The 25725-nt window shown below is 41.0% G+C and overlaps 1 protein-coding gene across 2 annotated transcripts in view; it reads right to left on the bottom strand.

Moving 5' to 3' along the window:
- sdad1 (SDA1 domain containing 1) overlaps positions 1-25725 on the bottom strand; it is an 87015-nt gene that overhangs the window by 3079 nt on the left and 58211 nt on the right. The window contains exons 13-20 of one of the 2 annotated variants that reach the window (XM_041198687.1): positions 24690-24766; positions 23883-23980; positions 16777-16853; positions 14535-14649; positions 7494-7600; positions 6230-6417; positions 3500-3584; positions 1042-1203 (exon numbers count right to left, since the gene is read on the bottom strand). In XM_041198687.1, coding sequence (XP_041054621.1) covers positions 1042-1203; positions 3500-3584; positions 6230-6417; positions 7494-7600; positions 14535-14649; positions 16777-16853; positions 23883-23980; positions 24690-24766 — 909 coding nt within the window. The remainder of the gene's footprint in view (positions 1-1041; positions 1204-3499; positions 3585-6229; positions 6418-7493; positions 7601-14534; positions 14650-16776; positions 16854-23882; positions 23981-24689; positions 24767-25725) is intronic. The other variant, XM_041198695.1, reaches the window with a different exon arrangement.

Here is a 25725-nt window from a genome sequence, read left to right as displayed (position 1 = left end):
ACATCTTTGGCTTTTCCTTCATTTTACTTCATGTCCTCTCTTCACTAATTTCCTTTCTAATTTCAACCATGCACTTTCTATAGTTTTGAACTTGTGGCATCTGACATCAGCTTTCTTCTTTGCTTCATCCTACTCTGTATGCTATTTGACATCCAGGGGAGTCTAGATTTCCATAAGTACCCAAAATATAATTGAATTATGATCACTACCACCTCTCCAATTGATACCCCTTCACCTGTTCAGCTTCATTCTCTAAAACTAAGTCCAGAATTGCCCCTTCTCTTGCTGGGCTAACTAGGTACTGGCTAAAAAGGTTCTCCAGAATGCACTTTAAGTATTCTGCACAGTCTAAACCTGTTGTACTGAATATATCCCAGTTAATATATTTATGGAATTAACAGTCAAACATCAATCTTGTATATATATAAAATTCTGACAGAGATGGACAGGCTGGATGCAGGATGATGTTTCCTCTGGCTGGGGGAGGCTGGGGGGTTCTAGAAATAGGGGTCACAATCTCAAGGTATGGAGTAGACCATTTAGGACTGAGATGAGGAGAAACTTCTTCACTCGGAGGTTGGTGAACCTATAGAATTCTCTACCACAGAAGGCTCTGGAGGCAATGTCACTGAATATATTAAAAAAAGAAATAGATAGATTTCTAGACTCTAAAGGCGTGAAGGAGTATGGAGGGAGCGCAGGCGTAGAGATAGAGGATCAGCCATGATCATACTGAATGGCGGAGCAGGCTCGAACGGTGAATGACCTACTCCTGCTCCTATTTTCTATGTTTCTATGATATCACTTCTGTAGTTAACCATCTCCTGTTTTCTGTATTAGCATTTTGAAGACAGCTCTATTTCCTTTTCTTTGTATGATTATCTTATTTTCTCCTTGCCCCTTGTTCTGATCCTTTTTAAATGCTATTCACCTCCATTAAATTCCAATTCTAATGATGGATCCACTTGCCTGTTCTTTCCGCAGGTGACTTCCTGAATGTTTCTAACATTTTCCAGTTATGACCCAAGAACAATTAATTACCTGCTTTTCCCTGAAGGAGCGTTTGCCTTTTGATCTCACGTTACGACTGTATCTCATCATCATAAAGTTCTTTTTCTTTTTCTTGTCCTGGTTGGTTGTGCTTGCATATGGATTCAGCTTGTTTTTCTTTTTCACAAATTCATTTCTCTCAGATCTCCCTGCCTGGCAGATTTAAGAAAAAGAGGTAAATCACATGAGGAACAATACAGTGCATCCTAATCACCAGAGAAAAGCCACTTACTACACACATCACAGAAATCATAGGGATAACATTACTGCCCATATTTTGCCAAAGTTATGGTAAGTTTTTCCACAGAAATTAATGGCATCAATTTTTCATAAAGTTAATTTTAACAAATTCTCATGTCTGGCATCCATTACTATAGTTTGCGGAGTAGTTACAGGAGTAGCAAGTATCCAATATGCTCCAGTAACACATTTTAATCAGTTGCAAAGAACTGCAATTTACCCATTACTTGACTAACATCTAGTCAGGAGCCAATGGACTCGGTTTCCGTTGACCGCTATAACTACAGATAATCCATGACCAAAAATGACACATTAAACCTGCAAAAACAGCCGAAAATATTTGTAAAAAAACAGCCCAAAATGTTCAGCCAATGAAGTACTTTTGAAGTGTAGTCACTGTTGTACTATAGGTAACACAGCAGCCAATTTGTGCACAGGTTGCTCCCACAAACAGCAAAGTGATGATAACCAGATTATATGTTTTTTTTGTGATGTTGACTGAAGGCTAAATATTGAACAGGACACCAGGGATAACTCCCCTGCTGTTCTTTGAATTAGTGCCATGGGATCTTTTACATCCATCTGAGAGCACAGATGGGGCCTTGGTTTAACGTCTCAACTGAAGGACGGCACCTCCAACAAAGCAGCACTCCCTCAGTACTGCACAAGGGCATCAGCCTAGATTTTTAGGTCCTGGAGTGGGACTTGAACCCAAAACTTTGATTCAGAAGCGAGAGTGCCACCAACTGGCAGAATTATAATTAAGATTCTAGGGCTTTTTACTAGAACTGGCACATAGAAGGAAGCCTTTCAGCCTGTTGTATGCTGTAAGCATTTAAGTTCAAGGAGGGTGATCTGATATAGATTATGAAAGATTACGTAAATAGTGAAATTGTTACAATTTTGCCGACCAGTGGAATCAAAGGGGCAAAATTTTATCACAATCAATCACAACAAGAATTAAGGGGAAGTTAGAAAGGCTTTCTTTTACATACGAGATGCTCAGTTAGAATATGGAATTCTTCGGCAAACTTACTGAAGCAAAGTCCATACATGTTTTTAAAGGGAATTAGATAGTTGCTTGAATTTAAAGGGTATGGGAAGCAACGAGGAGAGTGGGATTAGCATTAGTGGCACCTGTGATAAAAAAAAAATGGTGCAGATTTGATAAACCTAATGGTCTCTTTCTATGCTGTAACATTGCTTCATTTTATGGATGTGCACCTCAGAATGAATCCACTGGCTGTGAAGTGCTCTGGAACATCTCAATGATTTGAAAGGTGTTCATATAAATGTACGCTCTTTATCATATCAATTCAATAAATTATTTTTCTTAAACTCTGTACAAAGGAAAATATTCCCTCAGATGGGAACATAGTTCCAGGTGACTGTGATGCTCCGAACAGCCAAGTAACCTGTGAACACCAAAATAAACCTGTGGATACTTTTGGTTTAGGCTCTCATAAGAATGGTTAGTTTTGCAAAGTACCAGACAGTTGTCATCACCTGTGGAATTGTACCAGACACGAGCTATCATTGTCAGGAAAGAGGAGACAATGGAGAGACATTGTGCCATGGAACAATCAGATGTTATAGAATAGAATCACTAAGTTAACCAGCTAAGGCATTTCTCAGAAGTGGTCAATTTAGTTGGGGGGGGGGGTCAGGTTAGTGGGAAAGAAAGAATGATGGTCAGTTTCAGCTGAGCTCCATTACAAATACTGCCACTGAGGTTTATGATTGAATAACATTCTTGACACATTTATTATATTAAGTTTACATAACAACAGAAAAGGGATATGATGACAGAACTGCTTTTCTCCACATACACACCAGGATTCTGTCAAGGTTTGGCCACAGTACAAATTTTGACATAACTGAAAGGAAATTAAATCCTCAAGAATGCATGTTCTTCAAGGTCTTTGGTGGCCAAAAAAGGAAACAGAAATTAAGTAATGTGCTGCTTTAGTTAACTACTTCAATTAGCTGAATGTGGCTTCTTAAAATTGTCTAATTTATATTTTAATGCACTGTGGACACAGTGGTTGTTTGAACTGAAGCATCAATCATGCCTAAAATGCAAAACATATATACATAGATAACTTTAAAAATAAGAGCTATCTCCAAGGGATGCATAGCCCAGGGACAAAATAAGAACATAATTCCAGAAGAGAAATTTTTAAAAGAATATTCACCAACAATTTCTTACCATTGCTGTTGCTAGTCGAGTTTCTTTATCCGATTTAGGTTTTTTATGGAGTCGTTCTATATTTCGCAATGAAAGCTGCTCTCCTCTGAAAGTTTAAGAGTTTTACAATTAAATATGAAAACTGAAAAGACAGATTCCTTGGAAGAGGGAAAGCAGTGATCAATCCAAAGGCATATGGTGCTTTCAGCAGGCATCAAGAAGTAGTCTATAACAATTGGCTGGAAGAAGAGGTTGCACACTGAACCAGATACCATCAAATGCTACACAGCTGACTTGTAACAAAAGATTCTCCTTGTTCCAATGTCATTTTAGGGACAAGTTGGATGAATGGTCTCCTGGCTCATTTTGATTAAATGTTTGAACAAAGAAATAAGATATATAATATAAATTAAATACCACAGATTGCAGAATATAAGTCGACCCGGTACCTAAGACGAACCCATTTTTGTGGCACCAAAATTCATGTCTAGGCCTATACTTAGCAGACTGTGCGTGACGAATGATGAACAGAAATGGGTCCACCAGCTAAAAGAATGAAGTATAAAGCTGGTTTCAAGCTAAAAGTTGTAACATTTGCTAACTCGTCAAATAACTGCTGCAGCGAGGAATTTGGTGTTAGTGATGAACTGGTACAAGAATGGAAGAAGGAGGAATCCACCCTGAAGAAAATGCCCACGACCAAATAAGGCATGAGAACAGGGACCAGACACTGGCCTGATCTTGAGAAGCATGTGTCGGAAAGGGTCTTGAAAATTGTCAGAATGGTTTCATTAGCAGCAGAAATGCATTGTACATACATACTTCAATGGGCCAAATCAAATGCTGAATCCAGCAGAGCAACAGCTAGTTGGTGTAGCCACATTATGGAACAAAAATGTCTAGTGTTGTGGCAGAACACCAAGATTGCACAGAGACTATTAAAATACCCCCGTGATGATTCTGCAACCAAAAGTGCCAAATCTGATCCAGTGTGGGATCCTAACGATGATGCCAAAGCCAAAGTGACTCAATGAATTCAATGAACTCTTTGCATCGGATGCCAAAGTTGATGAATTTGACTGTTCTTCAAATATTTTGATTGTGGTTAAAGGTATCCTTATAGAATTAATTCGCTCAACCATGTCACATTGATTTAATTTTTATTACCAGCATTATGGGCAGAATTTTCCCCCCGTCGATGTGGGGGGGGGGGGGGGGGGGGGGGGGGGGTATGTTCAGGAGCAGGCACTGAGAGGCGCACCTCCGATCGGGGGCGTGCCACCATTTTAGGTGGGAGGGCCGATTAAGGCCAGTCCAGAGTGACGTCTGCAAGGGATGGAGTGCGGGTGGGGATGAATTCCCTGAGCTGAGAGTGTGCGAAAGAGCGCACTCATCTCCCTAAGGCTCAGTGCTGCCTCAGGGAGATGGGCCCCACAATTTGGGACATGTCCATCACTTTTAGTTACAGTTTTATTAAATTTTTAAAAACCTACATGAAACCTCATCCCGCCCATGGATGAGGTTTCACACTTTTTCCAATGCCCACCAGGGCTCCCGGCCTGCCCGCCAACCTTAAGGTTGGACGGGTAGGTCAACTAATTACATTAATGAGTTTGTCAATGGCCTCAATTGGCCATCGACAGGTCGGCAGGTGCACAGCTGATTCAGCTGAGCCCCTGCCTACCTGAAAATTGAAATGAGGTGGGGTGACGTCGGGAGTTCTGCCTGACGTCATCCTGCTACATTTTACACATTGGCGAGCAGGCCCTGCCCCCCTGCTCGCCGACTGGGAAATCCTGGCCCATGTGTCTTTTCCACATTTCAAAATGTCCTGCACTAACACTGATGGTTCACATCTTATACTTGGCATATAACTTGACCCACGTTTTTGGAAGGATTTTGAGAGGCTTCAAAGGTCGACTTATACGCCATGATCTACAGTATTTTACAAACAGCATGCATTTCCTATGCTTGCAGGAGGTCATGTGGTGCTATTTCCATCATATGGGAAGCTTTAAGCTATAAGGCTCACCATTATTCTTAGTCCTCGGGAAGCTTGGTAGTATTAGGTGCCACCTGTTTGATGAACCTAGCCCAATCTTCTTGCATTTACTGATGCTATCCATTTACACATTCTTCCCTTTTCATGCACCCCCTTGGGCTAGCACATGTCCTAGCTGATGTTTTATTTTCCACTCCCAGCCTATTGCACTGGGGCTGAGTCACTGCTTGCTGCCTCACTGCTTCCTCTGTCCTTAGCAGTTTGTATTTTTAAAGTGCTCCCTACACTAATATTGAGTGTGCCTGCTGTACTGGAAACTAGTGAAGGACAAGCCTAGAGGTGATGGGATGGCGGGGCAGTAAGAGCTGGGGTTAGCGTCAGCTCCTGCAACAATGCAGCATTCCCTCAATGTGTGAGGTATGAGGAGGATTTTAATTGTGAGTGAATTTATGGCGTAATATGATCATATGGCTGAACATTATGAAGTAAAGGTACTAGACGCTAGATTGAGCGGGATGTGGGATTTTCTTATTGGAGAGACTGATTACACAGAACCCAAAAGGATATCTAATGCAGGCCTGACATGTGAAACAATGATTTTATGCTATCAAGGAAACTGACATATTAAGGGAATGCGTAGTTTAAGTACATCTAGTATTGTATCACATTTAATCCTGAATCTCCTGGAGCTTGTTTGATTGTCATAGAGAGATTTTCCACAGTAATTATGCAAAATAAAATGTACATACTTGCTTTCATCACTGACATCCTCAACAATTTTCCTTTTTTGACCTTTGCCAGGGGCAGCATCAATTTCTTTGGCCATTTGAGCCAGACGGATTTTCTTGAAATCTTCTTGTGTTAGGACTCGGCTTGCACTGACAATTGCTGCTTTGGCTTTCCGTGCTTCCAGGGGCATACTGCTAATCTTCTCTACCTTTTGAAACACAAAACTTTGCTGAATACACTTTGAGAAACATTTCATCTGATCAGAGTTTTATTTCAAACTCTCGCATCTGACAATCAATGTGAAAATGATTCAGACTTACTAGAATGTGTTCTGACCAGATTCTCTATTTGAGATGTTAACCTGCCTTTCAGATGCCAATAATTTGCCAGTATATCTTCAGCATTTTCCTTTTGCTCCTCCTTTGATCTCTGAACTTACTGTGCTTTTTAGCCAGCATAAATATCTTTAGTCCTCTCGCTCAATGGCTGCCTGAGCTACAGCTCCTTCACCACATATACTCTGATCAAACAATTTTCCTGTAGTTCATATTCATTTAAATATTGTATAAACCATGTGTAAATAAGCATATAGATTTATATTGACTTCTGACAAATCTGCAAATTTTCCACTAGTTTCTTTGCACATCATAATTCTCTGAGCTTGATTCCAGACAGTCTTTTTTTATTTTGCTTTTGCATGTGGAAAACTCTTACCTGAGTGATAGCTTTTCTCCGTTTCATTTTGTCCATGTCTAATAACTAGTTAGTAACAAATGCACTGAAACAGCTTGGATTTTCTATTATCTACCAATATGTGTGGTCAACAATTAAATACATTTGTGTTATCTCAAGCATTCTTCAAAATCAAATTGACTTATGACAACAGCAAATGCTAGAAACACTGAAAGGCAAATGAGATAAATAGAACGTGTGACTAATTTAAAAGAGCTGGGGGTAAGGCAGATAGAGAGGGAAACATAAAAAACTAGCAAAGCAGAACAGACTCTAGGATCCTGGTAGAAGAAATAAAACAGGTCAAAACCAAGGGTGCAACCACCTTGCAGGTGCAGTGTTCCAATGCAGAGTCCCAATCTCAAACACAAACTCAGGAGGGGAAAGGAGCAGTTTGGGATGGGCACCACTCTCTTATAAGCACCACAATACCTGTTCATTGAAAGTAGGAATATCAAAAAACAATTAAAATATGTATCCTGTTCTACAACTTTAAGCTGAGTTGATTTAATATAAAATATGTTATGTCTATGAGGAAAGTTTCCAGCTTACCACCTCTTTCTGCTGCTCTTCATCTGAAGAATGGTGAACATCAATCCACCCTTCATCATCTTCATCCTCCTCATCTGTACTTGCACTCACCCATCCATCTGCAAGACCAAAACATTGATAAAAAAGGAGAAAATAAAATACAAGAGTAAACTAGCAAAAAATATAAAACAGGTTGCAAGAGCTTCTACAAGTTTTTATAATTGGGGATATTTTATTTTGGGAGAAGATGGTGGCATCGTGGTAATGTCATTAGACAAATAAGTCAGAGGCCCCAGGCTAATGCTCTGGGGACATGGATTCAAATCCCACCATGGCAGCTGGTGGAATTTAAATTCAATTGAATTGAAAGCTAGTCTCAGTAATGGTGACTGTGAAACTATCATCAATTGTTGTAAAAACCCATCTGGTTCATCAATGCCTTTTAGGGAAGAAAATCTGTCATCTTTACCCAGTCTGGCTCACATGTGACTCCAGATCCACAGCAGTGTGGTTAACTATGTGTGAAATTGCCTTGCAAACCACTCAGTTCAAGGGCAATTAGGGTTGGGCAACAAATGCTGGCCTTACCAGTAATGCCCACAACCCATGAAAGAATAAGGTAAAAATGTAAAAAGGAAGTAAATGTGACAGGAGAAAATATAATGGGTAATAAGGAAATGTCAAAGATGTTAAACAAGTATTTTGCATCTTTATTCCCAATAGACGACACAAAGACCATAATAGAAATAGTGAGGAGCCAAGGGTTTAAATGAGATTGAGGAATTTAAAATAATTAATACTAGTAAAGAAAATGCAGTGGAGAAATTAGTGATAAAAACCACATGACCTGATGTCCTGTACTCTAAGGTTCTCAAAAAGGTAGCTGCAAAGATCGTGGATGCGCAGGTTGAGATCTTTCAAATTTCCCTAGATTCTGGGGCAGTCTCAATGGATTGAAAAATGGCAAATTTAATACCACTATTCAAGGAAGGAGGGAGAGAGAAAACAGGAAACTTTTGGTCAGTTAGCCTGACATCAGTTGCCTGTAAAATTCTGGAATCCATTATGAAGGATGTGGTATCCACTAGGAATTTTTTGAGGATGTAACTAGCAAGTATATTTGGATGTAGTGTATTTGGATTTTCAAAAGGCTTCCGATAAAGTGCCACACAAAGGGTTTAGGCACAGGTTAAAGATTCATGGGGTTGAACCACGGAAAGAGGATTGGTTGAAGTACAGAAAATAGAGAATAGAAATAAACTAGTCATTTTCAGGCTGGCAGGCTATTACTAGTGGGATGCCTAACTTGATAAAGGAACTGAGTGTAATACATCCAAGTTTACTGACGATAAATTGCTAGACAGAAAAGTAAGGTGTTGGGAGGACACAAAGAGCTAGATTTGCCCATGGGCTTCGGGACCCCAACACTGGGAACAAATGTGGGTCCCAAGCCAACATGTCAACAGTGAGGCTGGCTGAGTGATCTTCCAGGAGACGGTCTCCTAATAGGCCTCCTCTAAGCTTGCCATCCAATTAAGGACTGTGGGCGGACTTCTGATGCTGCAGGCCCAATTAGAGGGTCGGCAGCTCTGAAGCTTCAGCAGCCCCACCTGGAGAGCTAGGTGCTCTTGAGACAAGTCAGGGAAAATGGAGCACCCTCTTAAGAATTGAACATTCAAGAAAATAAACTGTGGGCACAGCAGCCAGTCCATCATTGCGGAAGTGGAACCTCTCCACAGGATGGTCTGTGGCCACAGCTGTAACCCTTGCAGCCCAGCAGATCCTTGCTGGATTTGTTACAGGATGCCAGCAGGTTGCCAGCTTTCCAGTTATGGGCTGCAGCCACCTCACTGGGTAGGGGTGTGTGTATATGTGTGTGTGTGGGTGGTGGGGGGGGCAGTTGCGGGGTGTTGGATGGGGAAGGCCATCCGCAACCTAGAAAAAAATCTAGATGGTGTGTGAAGATTTCCCTCAACTGGCCTGGATGTCTGCCAATGGCAGGCAGGTAGTGCCAAACCCCCAGCTCCCTGTAAAAAGGCCAGAGACGGAAACATAGTGGAAGACCAGCATGCCAACCTGGAGCCTGAAATTGCCACCAAGCCATCTCCAAACACTCTTCCGTGGCAAAATCCAGCCCAAGGAACCTACAAAGAGATATAGGTTGGTTAAGTGAGTGGGTAAGAAAGTGGCAAAGAGAGTATAATGTAGAATATGGGAAGAATGGTAGGAATAAAATAACAAACAGAACATTTTTTGAAATGGTGAGAAAATAATAAATGTTGGCGACCAGGGGGATTTAAATACACAATAAATGCAGTAAGTTAACATGCATGTACAGCATGCAATTAGGAAGGCAAATGGTATGACCTCCTTCATTGCAAGGGGGTTGGAGGGCTAGAGTAAGGAAATCTTGCTACAATTGTACAGGACTTTGGTAAGACCACACCTGGGGCAGAATTTTTCCGTTGGCGAGCGGGGGGGTGGGAGCCACACGCCGATGCATAAAATGACGCGGGGTGACGTCGGGTGGAACTCCCGATGTCACCCCGTGTCATTTACATTTTCGGGTCGGCCTATTAAGAAACCAATTCATTAAACGGACCTGCCCGTCCAACCTTAAGGTTAGCGGGCAGACCGGGAGCCCAGGCGAGCTTGTGAAAAATCATGAAACCTCATCCACTGACAGGTTGAGGCTTCATGAGGTTTTTAAATTTTAATGAAAGGTTGCAATACAAGTTATAAACATGTCCCAAATCGTGTGACAGTGTCACATGAAGGGACGTGGCAGGGAAAATTTTTAAACTCCTTTCTTAAAAAGTTTCAAAACGGAGCCGATCTCCCTGAGGCAGCACTTAGACTCAGGGAGATAGGTGCGCTCTTTCACGTGCATGTGCGAAAGAGAGCACTCCCGGCTGAGGGAATCCCCCCGCCCGCACAATTCCTGGCTGATGTCACGCTGGGCGGGCCTTAATTGGCCTGCCCACGTAAAATGGCGACGCGCCCCCAACTAGGGGCGCTGATCAGGAACCTGCCCACTCCCGCTCTTAATTTGTCTTAAAAGGATGCAATGCAGGTTCACTATGAGGAAAGATCGTGTATAATGGGCCTAAATTCTCTGTAGTCTAGAAAAATGAGAGGTGATCTCATTCAAATGTAAAAGATTCCGAGAAGGGTCGGCAAAGCAGATGTCGAGACCGTATTCCTTGGCTGGAGAGTCTAGAGCTATGAGGTCTTCCCGGCACCATGGAGAAAGGACCAGGAGAAAACTTTAAAATGAGTGGTTGAGACTTCTACCCAACACTGTCCGACACCCAAGTGATCTTGCCATATTTGGGGTGATATCGGCTAGAGCTACCCAGCCAGCAGCAAGTAGCTAATTATAAGCAATTATGGACCCCACTTAAGGCAAATAGTGGCACTTCCAGGATTTTCTCCTCTACAATGATGGCCTGGGCTTGGCCTAAATAGCCAAGTGGTTATGGTACTGGGCTTGTAACCCCAAGATCAAGAGTTCAAATCTCACAATGGCAAACTATGAAACAATGTAACTTCATCTGAAACAGATGGACATGGGTTTGTACTCGAAAGAGTTACCCTGTAATCACAAAAATATCAAGAGTTCAAATCTCACAATGGCAAACTATGAAACAATGTAACTTCATCTGAATAGGAACAGATGGAAACATGTTTGTACTCGAAAGAGTTACAATGATGGCCTGACAGCTGTGGTCCTACTGATTTTTAAAAGTATGTAATTCTTCAGAGGGCATCTCCAGCTTGAGACGCCCTTGTGGAGTCTTGCCTTACAATGCCCAACTCTCCTGGTGGGGCTACTAGCAGGACATTGCTACAGATCCTCCCATTGATCCTGCTGGTTCCCTGGACCTAAGTATTGTGCTCCTAGAGACAGCTTCTTAACTGGCTGCCTTCAGGAAGATCTCAAAATTATTCAGGCAGCTGCCACCATTTTCCCCGATGGCAAAAAAAACTTCAAAGACGGGAAGAAGATTCCGTCCATATTCTCAGCATAATGGGTAGACCATTTAGGACTGAACTAAGGATAAATTTCTTCACTCAGAGGGTTGTGAAGCTTTGGAATTCTCTATGTCAGATGGCTGTGGATGCTCAGGCATTGAGGCTGGGAATAATTGATTTTTGAATTCTAAGCGAAATAAGTGAAATTGGGGTGGGAAAGTGGAACTGAGGTCGAAGATCATCCACAATGTTATTGAATGACAGAGGAGCCCGAGGGGCCACATTTCCTTCTCCTGCTCCTAACTCTTAGGTTCTTGTTCCAATGGAAAGTTGACTCTATTTCTAGTTGGTAGAGCTTCGACTGCTGGAATCTAAAACACTTAGGTAAAACTGGTCATCTTACTTCAGAATAACAGCCAAGATAAGGCATTTAACAACCCACTGCGCAGTTAATCAACGCATTTCACAGAATCACACGGTGCAGAAGAGGCCCTTTGGCCCATCGAGTCTGCACCGACACGTGAGAAACACCTGACCTACCTACCTAATCCCATTTCCCAGCACTTGGCCCATAGCCTTGAATGTTATGGCATGCCAAGTGCTCATCCAGGTACTTTTTAAAGGGTGTGAGGCAACCCGCCTCCACCACCCTCCCAGGCAGCGCATTCCAGACCGTCACCACCCTCTGGGTAAAAAGTTTTTTCTCACATCCCCCCTAAACCTCCTGCCCCTCACCTTGAACTTATGTCCCCTCATGACTGACCCTTCAACTATTTCCCTGGGAGCTGAGACACAATAGGAAAACATCCTCATTTTCAAAAGTCACAACATTAATCAGAAATTATACTGCAACAATGCCAGCTTTCTAAGTGAAATGTTTCTCATTAATAAGGAGCAAACATTTGAGGTTAACTTGATAAAGATAGCTTCCAGGCTGGCATCTCCCAAATGAGCTCCTCTCCTTTCCAATTTTATCCCTGATATCCTTCGATCTTTCCCCACCAATCTTCTCACCTCCGCTATTTAAAATTCCATGTGTTCAGTGGTAGGTGCATTTGTTTTAACTTGCATTGCCCATCTCCCAGCCCTGCTTGTTCTGGGTTTTTATTATGCACTTTCAGTGACTGGAATGCCTTGTATCACTCACAAGCCACATTCCCCTACTTCCACTCAATCTGTATCTATCCTCTTCCTCAAGAAAAAAAACCTCTTCCTCAAGTCACGTACAATTACACTTCCGAGCTACAGATGCGGCTGCTCATTCACCATGATATTTCTGCAGATGTCAATCCTTTTAACCATTCACTCACTTCCACCAGTCCTCAGTAAAACCTTTACGTCCATCCTGGTTGTTCAGCTTGGCACAGCCAACATATTTACCCATTCAAATCCAAGGGAGGTATCGGAGTGTGCTCAGAACTGTTTTCACCATCCATGATCGGATATAGCTGGACTGCTTCAAGCATTATTCTCCTCCCCACCACCCCCACCCTCCCAAGCAAAAACCACAGACAGCCTCAGGATTATTCTGGAGAACAAAGGTAACCATTAACTTTTTTCCAGAAATTCACTGATTACCCTGTAGCCTTAGACTTCTCATAGTCTAAAAATTAGAGCCAGACCTTGTGGGAGTGAAATTAGGATGCACTTCTACACACAAAGGGTGGTGTAAGTTTGAAACTCTCTTCCACAAATTGCAATTGATGCTAGATCCTTTGTAAAGATTAAATCTGAAGCTGGTAGATTTTTGTTTGCCTATTATACCTTAATATGGGGAAATGGATAAGGGAAGTATAGGTCATAGATCAGCCATGATCTCATTGAATGGTGGAACAGGCTCAAGGGGCCAAATGGTCTACTCCTGTTCTACTGTTATCTTCTCCACTATCAGTGAGTCCTGAACCCTTCTCCCTGTCTCTTCCACTATCATCTCCAACACTAAATGGGAGAAGCTCATATCACCAAGGTAGAAACAATTTGTTCAGCTGCCTCTCCTTCTCCTAGCTCACCAAGTCAAGTTTCTCCCCAGCTTCTCTCCTGCTCTAGCCCTGAACCTGAAGTTAGTTTCTCCCTTAGCTCCATTCTCAGAGCTCACTTTGTCCATGAGTTCCACCTACTGCTCATTTAGCCTCATTCCCATTCAACTACTAACCACTCAACTTTCCTTATCGCATGATATTTAACATTGTAATGGTTCTCTCTCTGCAGGTACTGTCCCTTTCCTTTTCAAAACCATTGTCATACCACCTTCTCAAAAAAATCCCATTCTCAACCCCTCTTTCCTTGCAAACTGCCACCCCACCTACAACCTACCTTTCCTCTCCAAGGCCCTCGAACATTTTGCCTCAGAAATCCAAGCCTGGTTTCTGAACTCCATGCTTAAATCTCACAAATCAGATTCCATCTCTGCCACAATACTGAAACAGCCTTAATCGAAATGACAATCGGTAATCAAACATCCCATCTGGCCTCTGTCTTCAATCTTTGTATAGCCTCTGACACAATAGATCAAACTGTCCTCCTCCTGTTGTCCAGCTGAATGAGAGGCCCCTCACGAGGTGCCACACTTACCTATCCAATCACAGCTAGCACATCTCCAGCAATGGCTTGTCTACCCCCCCTTCCCCCCCCGCCCCCAAACAATGATATGCTCTTGGTCCTTTCCTCTTCCTCAGCTACATTCTCTCCCTTCTATCTCCCTAAGTTCCTCTCATTTATGACCCTCCTTAAATCCCACCCCTTTGTCCAAACCCCTCCAAGTTTCCTTCTATGGTTCAACATCCAATGTTTATCTAATCATTCCTCTGTGAAATGCCTTTGGACTTTTCTCTACATTAAAAGGTGCTATATAATTAAAGTTGTTGTTAATGCCATTTAAGCATTTTGATCCTTATCATTGCATGATGTAATTTCCAAGGGAAAATGAAACAGACTAAGCAAGCTTATCTTCAATTGTACACTTTGTATACAAATTCACTGAAAGCTACTGAGACATTGATGACCAGACAGCTTCACATCCTGAACTAGTTAGAGATAGTGTCAATTAGCACTACCAGACAAATGCTAGGGGACATAGCAGAGACTTACCATCATCCTCTTCACCCTCCTCTTCCAGCACTTCTGCTCCTGGGATGTAATCTTTGGAATCCAGTTCACCATATTCATGACATCTGGCTTCCTTTGAGGCTTCTGTAGGTTTACCCTATCACAAATATACATGTCCAGCTTGATAACAATTTCAAACAATTTTTCCTTATGCCACAGTACTATCTAATAAATGTCAACATTAATTCTTTGTAAAATATGCCCTTTAGTGTCTTTGCTCTTTACCTATATCCCAGCTTTGTTGTCCAGTACAGCTTGCATTCTCTGCTCCACAGTTTCTTCCCTTTCCTCATCTGAGACATTGTTCCCTTGTAGATACATGGAACAGGCAAGTTTTTTTTTTAAATAAAGGACGCATCACATCTTGCAAGAGGTCAGAGCACCTTAAATCATGATCTGGGTGCCCTGTTATAATGGCAACAGTTGGTTTAAGTGCCTTAGAGGGAAAATGCCTCACTAGGCCACCTCAATTATAATGTACTCCCACTCGCTTGTTGAAATGGAGCAGACTCCTATTCCAGAACACTGGTGCTTAAATTGGTCCTGGATTGGCCAGGAAGCTAACACTGGTTACCTGGCTGCGAACTGAAGAAAATAGTGATCTAAGTTAGCAATATTAGTTGGCTTCAAAGTCAGCCTGCAGCAAAACGTTAAGTTCACAACTATAATGTAATTTATGACTCAGTCTGAGAGAACTTCTCCACACATTACACGCACTACAAGAATTGCTCAGCACAGGAGGCGGCTATTTGGCCTATAGAATCTGTGCCAGCTTTTTCGAAGAGCTATCTAGTTAATCCCACTCCATACCGCCACCTCTCTCTCGACCCCTGCAGTGTCTGTAAATTGTCAGATATCCTGTACTAGATGAGAAATTTCCTTCGTTAAATATTGGGAAGACTGAGGCCATTGTCTTCAGTCTCCACAACAAACTCCGCTCCTGCATCACCAACTCCATCCCTCTCCCTGGTGTCATAATGGTGCGGCGTATTCATGTGTGATATTAATCTTTCATTTCATTGGCTGGTCAAATATATATTGAACTTCTTTAAAGAGAGGGTAAGTCTTGACACATGTCCTCACCCACTGAGCTGGTAACTGTTTAAGGCCGAAACAGACTGTTCACAACCTTGTGTCATATTTGATCCTGAGATGAGATTTCAACCTCATATCCATGCTATTTCCACCTCTGAATTATTACCCATTTCCACTGCTGCCTCAGCTTGTCTGGTGCCAAAACCCTCATCCATGCCTTTGTTACCTTCGACTATTCCAATGGTCTACTAGCCAGCCTCTGACATTCTACCCTCTGTAAACTTGAGGTCATCTAAGACTCTGCTATCCATGTCATAACTCAGACTAAATGCTGTTCACCCATCACCCATGCTCAATGACCCACACTGGCTACTCATTAAACCATCCTTTGATTTAAAAATTCTCATCTATGTTTCCAAATCTCTCCATGGTTTGGCCCCTCCCTATCTCTATAATCTACTCCAGCTCCCCAATCCTCAGAGCTATCAGCACTTCTCTAATTCCGGCTTCTTAAGCATCCCTGATTTTAATCACTCTGCCATTGGCAACTATGTCTTCAGTGGCCCAGGGCCCTAATCTCTGGAACTCCCTTCCTAAAACTTCCCACCTCTCTACCTCACTTTCCACCATTAAGACACTTTTTAAAATGCATCTCTTTGAACCAAGTTTTTGGATATTTGCTCTAATATCTCCTTTTGTGGCTTAGTGTCTTATTTTGCTTTTAATGCCACTATGAAGCATCTTGGGGCATTTTATTACATTAAAGGTGCTATATAAATAGTTGTTGTTAATTCTGCATTTTTTTTTGCTCCTTCAAGTATTTCTCCAATTCCTTTTAGAAAACTTTTATTGAATCTGGCAGTACATACCAAATCCTATCCATTCAAAAAAATGCATAATAATGTTTTTCCTGATATCGCTCTACTTCTTTTGCCAGTCATCTTAAATCTGTGTCCTTCGGTTATTGACCCTTCAGCCACTGGAAACAGTTTCTCTTTATCCCCTATTCAAACCCTTCAAGACTTTGGACATCTCTATCAAATCTCCACTTAGTCTTCTGTTCTAGGAAGAACAACCCCAGCTTTTCCAGTCTATTCAGGTAACTGTAATTTCTCATTCCTGGAACGATTCCAGTAAATCTTTTCTGTATCCTCTTCAAAGTTTTCATGTCTGCTGTCAAAATTCTTACCCTGTCTTTCTTGTGCAACATCTGAGGGTTCATTGTTCTAAAAAGCTGAATCAAGGATCTGGCAGACATCATTACATCTAGGGGAAAGAAAAGAACTTAAGAATGCATGGCCTAAAAAAAAACTCATCCTATCATATCCACATGTAGAGTCTACTTGATTATGGACCCTACCACATTCACTTAGTCCCAGCAGCAAATTCTTCATAAGTACCCACATTCCCAAAAGTAATCAAGCAAAACTTCACAAAGAATGCACCTTCGCTATCTGATCCCAGATAGCTGATCTCCAATAAAGATTTGCCCCATCCTTTCCCCACTGTCTCAGCAGTAGAGGAAGCAAGGTGCTCTGTTGACAAGCAACTGAAAAACACTAAAGAAAAAGGATGGAGATATGGAATATGGAGGAAATTAGATTATCCTGTTGTAAGATCGGTATGGGTTGTGCAATACCAGATCTGGAAGCATCTGCTGATGACTTGCTATCTGAAATGAAGTGTTTCCTTCTCCAGCACTCGCAATCCTCACCTTGGTTAGCACAATTTCCATCAACAAGTATAAAAAAAGGAACGCTCCAGAAACAAGAAATAGCTGGGCCAGGGGCAGGATTTTGGAAGCCTGCCAGAGGCATGAATGAAGGCAGGTGGGCTAGGAACTTTTCAGCACCAGATTGCCAGCAGCTTCCCACCTCCGGGCCATTTTTAAGGAGGCAGGTCAGGTATGGTGACAGTTAGCTGCTGCCGTATCAAGGCACTCTCCCTCCACCATGGTGGTCTGACAGCTATAGCCATTTCTTTTTTAAAAGTTTGTACAAAGGGCTGAGAGGACACCTCCATCTTGAGGTGCCCTCTCTCTCTCCCTTAACTGCATCAGGAGACTGCAGCACCTTCAGCGCTAGACAGCCACCTACTGACCTTCTTGCTCCCAGAGCCCACCTGCCATCATTAATTGGATGGTGAGCACGACCTTTGGCCACTAATTGGCAGTTCCTTTGAATATCGTGTCGGGTGACTATTTCTGACATTAAGCAGGGTTGGGACCCTGATTTGATCCTGATGTTGGGGTCCCAACCCCAAAACAAAAATCGAGCCCAGGATGTCGGCAGTCGCTTGGATAACATTTCCAGGAACCCACCCAAGTGTTTACTTAACAGGGGACTCTTAGTTAACCGTTTTAGCAACCAATAAATTACCAATTTATATGAGCCAGGTCGCATAAGTTCTGACCTACTGTCAGCTATGCCATTGAAAATTTGCTAATAACACATTAAAAGCAATAGGTTAGCACACACTGAACTCACACATTGTTATGGGTGCAAACAATCTTAAAATGCTGCTGCTTCTCTTCCTCTGAAGCCAAACATGACCAGCAATTTAAGAATACCCTGGTTCAGCAATGATAAAACCGACCTGAACCTTTCAACATAATGACCACTATACTTTCTTGCCTGAAAAGGACAAAGTTCTAACTTAGCAGAATTGTACATTCCATAATTTAAAGCTCTTGCCCTTTAAAATTAGAGCAAGGCTGTTCAGGGAGGAAATCAGGAAGCACCTTCTGAAAGAAAGGGGAGTGGACAATTTAAATTTTCATGATTGAGGACAATACATTTTTGGTATTGAGGGTATCAAAAGATATAGAACAAGTCAGTTAAATGGATTTGTGGTATAGATCAGTCATGATCCAACTGAAGGATTTAAAAGGCTCAAAGGACTGAATGGCCAACTCCTCATCCCATTTAAAGAGTCAAGAAAGAAAGAGTTGGAAAGTTTTAACTACTCAGAACACCAGAGACATGGCCAATCGAGTATTATTCTGTGCAGTTTTGGTCCCCTATATCTAAGGAAGGATACACTTGCCATAGAAGGAGCGCAATGGAGGTTCACCAGAATAATCCCTGGGGTGGCGGGATTGTCATGAGGAGAGATTGTGGAGACTGGGTCTGCATTCCCTGGAGTCTCGAAGAATGAGAGGTGACCTCACTGAAACTTACAAAATCTTACAGGGCATGACGGGGTGGATGTAGATAAGGCTGGTGAGTCTAAAACCAGGGGACATATTCTCAGGATATGGGAGGAGATGAAGAAGAATTTCTTCACTCAGAGGGTGGTGAAGCACAATCATTGAGCATGTTCAAAACAGAAATCGACAGATTTCTGGAGACTAATGGCACTAGGGGATTATGGGATAGTACAGGAAAGTGGTGTTCTGAGCTAGATGAACAGCTATGATCCAAATGAATGGCACAGCAGGCTCAATGGGTTGAATGACCTACTCCTGTTCCTTTGTTGCTAAACTGATACTGTACTCACACATGTGGACTTCTAACAGGGATTGCTGGGTAGCCCATTCCTCATGTAGTTATTGCATTAACCATAGCATAGTGCAGGCCAACTCTAACACACAATTACAGGTGAGAGATGATCCAAGAACATCAAAACTAATAGCCATTAAAAAGGCATCCAATGTATGATGCCAACCTGTTGCCATCCTTGACCAAAGTCTGAATTCAATCAATGGAATGTTGTTCAGAAATCCTCTAAAAAGGTCTCCAAAATTGTGCCCATCCAACACCACTGTAGAAACTGTGTTCAATTTAGATCAGGGTGAAATTAAAAGGTCATGGTTTATGCTACCAGCTGTTTCAATTGAGTTCATAAATCAAGCAGCTTGAATTGATCAGCCTATTAAATGCCACATCGTAGACCTACGGCCCTTAAATAAAACATATTACTGAAAATCTGCCAATACATCAGCTGAATCTATTTGGAGCGAATGTAAGTCTTATTTTAAGTTACAGCAAAAAATATTTTGCCAATTTTTAAACAAGCCTATAGATACAAATACCTTATTCCAGCCTCAATCAGAATGGCCTGGATATTGCTATAATAATAACGATGAGGCTATCAGCACTATCCCTTATTACAGGATAAAACTAGACTTAATTTCTGGCTTTTGCACATGCACAGTTAAATGTGAAAGCCAGAAGTTGCTGTCAGAGATATCCTGCTCCTCCACAGGGTGTGCTGTTGCAGACCTCATCTACAGACTCGGGAGTGACATTATTAATGGCCTGAGTTTGGGGTAATTACTCACAGGTTCAACACTAAAAATGGCTGAAAAGGTTAGAGCTAGTGCATTCAAGAGTGAGTTTTTTCAAATGGTGTAATATGCAATAAGTACTGATGAACAAACTCTGTGGCTCCGAAAAACAATTTTTTAAATGTAAATGTGGGGTCTCATTCCCTCAGAAGAAAATTAGTGTTGGAGATTTGAAAAATAATTAAAATTTAAAAGTTATAAGGGGGTACATGGGAATGTAGAACACGACACACAAACAGGCCAGCCATGTTCTTATTGAATGGCAGAGCAGGCTCGAGAGGCGGAATAGCCTACTTCTGCTCCTATTTCATATATGTAAAAATACAGTTTTTCTGTCTCTTCATCGCTCTCCATTAATTTTTTAGTTCTGAATATTTATTTAGCTTCCTGTGGATGATTTAAATCTAATTAATATTTTCTATTTATTTACTGGTTTAGCCTCATTGTAGCTTAGGGAGGATTTTTCAATCTAATTGTGCCCTGTTTGCCCCGTTCATAGATGCCACAGATCCCCTGCAAAATGCACTGTATTGAAACAGACCCCAGATTAGTAGAAAGCTCCGCTAAAGTCTGTGAGCAACTGTTATTTTTTTTCCCTACCATGGGATGTGGACATCACTGGCTAGGCCAGCATTTATTGCTGTTAGGGAGAAATTAAAAAAGCTAAAAGAGAATACAGTAAGAAGTTACTGAAAAACCCTTAAAATCTCCAGGCAGACATGGCTGCTAAACCTATTAAGAACTGAAGATTACCAGATGAACATTGCATAGCCTTGAGAGCCAGACTGGAGACAAAAGTAGGACATAAATTAGATTAAGTGTACCCCCCTCTCACATAGGGAAGGGGCAGATGGTTTTAGCTTAGATATAGGAAGACGAACAATGAACAAAGAAGGGGCTTTATGAAACACAAACAGTCTTGAGTTGTGGGAACCAAGGTCTTTACGTACGTGTTTTAATTTTGATTGGATAATATAATTATGTATACATCCTTTAGAATAATTGGTTAGCAAAATCACATGTTTATGTACTCAATAGGATAGAGTTAGTATGGGACTGGTGTGTCAGTTACCGAATGGATGTATTCAAATATACTCAAATGTATCATGATAAAAAGTACAAAAGTAATGAAATGCAATCAATCTGGGAGCTGGGTCTTCATTTTTAGGAATGATTGCGGCTCCCTTGCATATGCTTGAAGAAAACTGGTTAAAGAAAGCCTGAGTCTCTGTGAGATCGGAGAGTGTAACTTCTCCTCTTCAACTAGCCTATGTGGTAGTTGCAGGTGTACCTTCTTCAATTGCCCATCCCTAATTGCTTTTGTTCAGAGCATTTAAGAATCAACCACATTGCTGTAGGTCTGGAGTCATGTAGACCAGGTAAGGACAGCAGATTTCCTTTCCTAAAGACATTAGTGAACCAATTACATTAATTACAGTTCCAATCGCAACAATTGGCAACGGTTTTGTGGTTATCATGAGACTTCTAACTCCAGATTTTTATTGAATTCAAATTTCACCATCTCCCCAGAACATTATCCTGGGTCTCTGGAATAGCAGTCCAGTGACAATATCACTATGCCACTGCCTCCCCAGTGTTATGCCCAGTGAACAACGAAAGCCAGTCTTTTGCCATCAGAGCAAAATCTGGGCCAATATAAATTAAACTCTGCCCACCACATAAAACTATTTTACAGAGTAATATGATGGGCTGGATATTGCAGTGCCAGTAATGACAGTGCATTCAGCATTTATTGCTTTTGAATGGCGGAGAGTGCAAATCCAAAAGTTGTGGTGGCTCAACTAACCCTACGTCTGAGACTTCACTATTTCAACACAACAAAAATGAAATTTGGGCTCACTGTCCAATAGTTACATTTTAAAATGTAATGCCTGTACATCCAGGCAAAAAGGGGCCACCACTCAATTCACAAACATTTAATAAGGAGGTCCACATCAGAAATGATCTTTTAAAAATTAAAATGGATTGATTTTTTTTAACATGAAACATTTTTAAAAGTCTGCTATATATCATACACACATATATTTGACTTTTAGCATGGTTTATCACGCTTTTTAGACATCACTCTAAAATGATTTGATTGAAATTAATGTACTTTCTAAAACTTGTACATTTTAAATTTTGAACAAATGTTTACATTTTTAATTTGATAAAATTAATCATGTCTAGTCCATCTGATTTTCAATGCCTTTTCCCTGGAGCAGCCTACTTTATACAGAACATAAGGAACACGAGCAGGTTTAGGCCATTCAGCCCTTCAAGCCTGCTCTGCCACTCAATATGATCATGGATTATCTGATTGTGGCCTCAACTCCACTTTCCTGCTTATCCCCCGTAACTCTTCACTGCCAAGTGGATCAATAATCTGTTTAACTCGGCCTTGAACATATTCAATGACCCAGCTTCCATTTGTTGGGGAAGAGAATTCCAAAGACTAGCGGTCCTCTGAGAGAAGAAATTCCTCACCTCTGTCTTAAATGAGACACCCCTTATTTTGAAACCTAGTTCTAGACTTCTCCTCATGAAGGGAAACATCCTCTCAGCATCCACCATGTCAAGCCCTGTCAGAATTTTAATAAGAACATCTCTCATTCTTCTAAACTCTAAAGAGTATGTACAGTTTTTGTGATGCAATGACTTTAAGCCATGTCCACATCTCTTTGCTGTTTTCATCCACACTACACAGCACTGCTAAGCCTCAATGCAGCTGACACCAGGTGTGAATTCTCCCTTAAGCCAAAAGAAATTCTTGTCATGGAGATTGCGGTTGGTTTTTGTGTAGATTTATTCAATGTCAGCAGCAAGTGACGCCAATGTGCTGCTGACCACAAAATCTGAGCCAAAATTTTATCGAAAAATTGAATTCTGCAGTATAAAGTACTTTGGGTTTTGATGCGAGGCTCGTTGTTAAACGAGAAGTAAAAAAGAAAGCTCATGCACAACATCTCCATAATCACACACCTCATACATTCAGGAGACATAAGAGACATACACTACCAATATACAGAGTGCATGCAGAAATTGACAAAAAGGTTGTATTACACAACACAAAACAGGAACATCCATAATTTTTGACCAAAATTGTATTATCGGAAATCACACATTTAAAAGATGTCACTCCTAGATTTTGTTAATAGGTCCCCAATTATGGAGGGAGAAAAAAAACAAATACCGTTTCCGCTCAAGAGCGATCTTTGATCACAACTGGATTTGACTTTTTGGAGTCCTGGGTTCAAATCTACCGCAGACCAATGGGATAAATGTGTCCCCATCTGTTGTTTTTAAGGACTCTACATGAAACAAGCTTGGGCAGTTTCAACCCTGTTCCAGTGGCCAATGATAAAAACACACTGCCCTAAATTTGTCACAAATTGGCAACATCGCTCAAACAAGTTAATATAGGAAATGGCAAAATCTCACACTGGTACAGTAAAGGTGCTCCTCTAGGGAACAACATTGGAAACAGCAGGGAGCTCTTTACTCTGTGTCCTGCCCAGGAATTAATCTGGTACCATTTGATGCTGACAATGGGCATTGGAAGTGGAAAATATTCCAATATTCAGCATGGCCCTCCCTCAACTTTGGGAAAAAAAAGGAAAATTCAATCCTACAGTAGCAAGAATGATTCAATGTTCCATTGAAACACATTTCTGTCCTTCATTGCAAATCAAAAATAAATCCTTTTTGAAATCAGTTGGCATGTTCATATAGCTAAACGCTGTCCATGTTAGAGTTTGTATCATCACACAACAGATAAATCTTGGATCTAGTTATGGAATATACATTTTCTGCAAAACCTCTCTGGAAATATTTCTGTGCCCAATTCAATTAAAAGTGGAGATTTGAACAGAACACTCAACATATTTTCTTCATAAATAAACATTCAAAAAGAGAAATAATGCTCAATAAACACACACTGTTTACTACTGTTACTGATAATTTAACATTATTTTAAAATGGTGTTGCCATTAAATCTGACTACTCACTTTTGTCTTTGTGCGTCTTGTATTGAGCAAGATCCTGGAGCAGCTCTTCTGTGATGGCAAGGGGACATCGCGCACTTACTTCTTTGATAGTATTAATCCTGTTTTGTGAATAGATTTGTTTTAAGATGCTAGTCCACTAATCTGTAGGTTTTCAAACTAGGATCCCTGCAGCATAGTGGCGCTGCAAAGTCATTAGATCTTTGTCAATCTTGAAGATTCTGAATGTTTCCGTATTTATTGACTTAGCTGTCCATTATTTCTGCTGCTGTACGCTAATAAATTCTTTATTTGCAAATATATCACTGTTTTCCTTTGTTGTATGATAGTTAAAATGAGAATCCCCATTATTGTTAGTGTTGCCCTGAAGTTCTTCATTCAAATAACTACTTTCTATGGGTGAGCTGAAACCACAATCATAGGCAGCCTATTTGATTTTGCAGGGTATCATAGTTAAGCCCATTCTGACCTCACTCAATATCCACATGACAGCAGCAATGAGAAGCAGAAGCCCTGACTGAATGCCCCTCTCCCAAACTCAGGTTAGCTAAGGCTAATCATGATGCTCTAATTGCTCTTTCAGATCAGGTCAGCTAACAAGGACTAAAGGTTGAGTTTGTGACTTTTTGATCTGTACAACTCAGACTCACAGCAGGATACACATTTACCCACTAAGCCATCAGGAGGTTATTTATAAACAGAGAATACAATTACTTTAGCATTTAGTGGCTCTTTAGAAAAATTAAGTTCAATGTATTAAATGCATATACATATGTGAAGAAAGGACTAACAAATTTATATTATACACACCCGACTGTCATAACTTCACCAGAATTCCGGTCTGTGACAAAGTTGTTTGCTATAGTCATCACCATTGTTTGGATAATCTGGAAAACAAAATAATACATTAATGGTAGCATTTTTAATTATAGTAATGCTCACAATACTTGTTGATTTGGTAACAAATATCTTTCAGTAAGAAGAATATGCATGCTCTAGAGACAACTGTCAAGGGTAAAATTCTCACTTAAGGAAGTATGGGTTAAGAAGGGACAGCTAGCACAGATTTATTAAAGATAAATCATATCTGTTTAACCTGTTTGAGAACTTTGATGAAGTAATAGAGAGGGTTGAGAGTGCAGAAGATATTGCATTTGGACTTTCAAAAGGCAATTGATGAAATATTACTCAACAGACTTGTCAGAAAAATAGAAGCACATGATTTTAAAGAGAAGGTGGTAACTTGGGTAGGTAATTGGCTATGGGATAGGAGGCAGTGAATAGTACTGAATGGATGCTTTTCTAACTGAAGAGAAGTATGCAGAAGGCCCCTCAGGGTCTGGGATTAGGACCATTGTTTGTGATGCTTATAATAAAGGACCAAAACGTCGGTTTAGGGAATACATTTCAAACTTTGTGAATGAAACAAAACTTGACAATGGAGTAAACAGTGAACAGGATAGTAGCAGACTTAAGGAGGACAAAGACTTATAAAAAAGACAGACACATGGCAGCTACAATTTAATGCAAATAAGTTTGAAGTGATGCACTTTGAGGTAATCAAATGAATTGGCAGTATAACCTAAATGGTTATTTTGAAGGGGGTGCAAGAGCAGAAGGACCAGTTGAAGGCAGGAGGTCAAACTGAAGGTGGAAGAGCAAGTTGATATGGTAGTTAAAGAAAGTGCATGTAATATTTGGATTTTTAAATGGGGACATTGAATACAAAAGCAGGAAGTCTTGCCAAACCTTTAAAATCATTCGTAGGCCTTAGCTCGGGTATAGTGTACAATGCCAGGTGCCATGGTTTAAGAAGGATGTCAAGGCCATAAATAGGGTACAGAGG

This window comes from Carcharodon carcharias, chromosome 1 (genome assembly GCF_017639515.1).
Source record: "Carcharodon carcharias isolate sCarCar2 chromosome 1, sCarCar2.pri, whole genome shotgun sequence".
Taxonomy (NCBI): Eukaryota; Metazoa; Chordata; class Chondrichthyes; order Lamniformes; family Lamnidae; genus Carcharodon; species Carcharodon carcharias.
The sequence above is the reverse complement of the archived record's forward strand: the minus strand, read 5'-3'. Positions and strand labels throughout refer to the sequence as shown.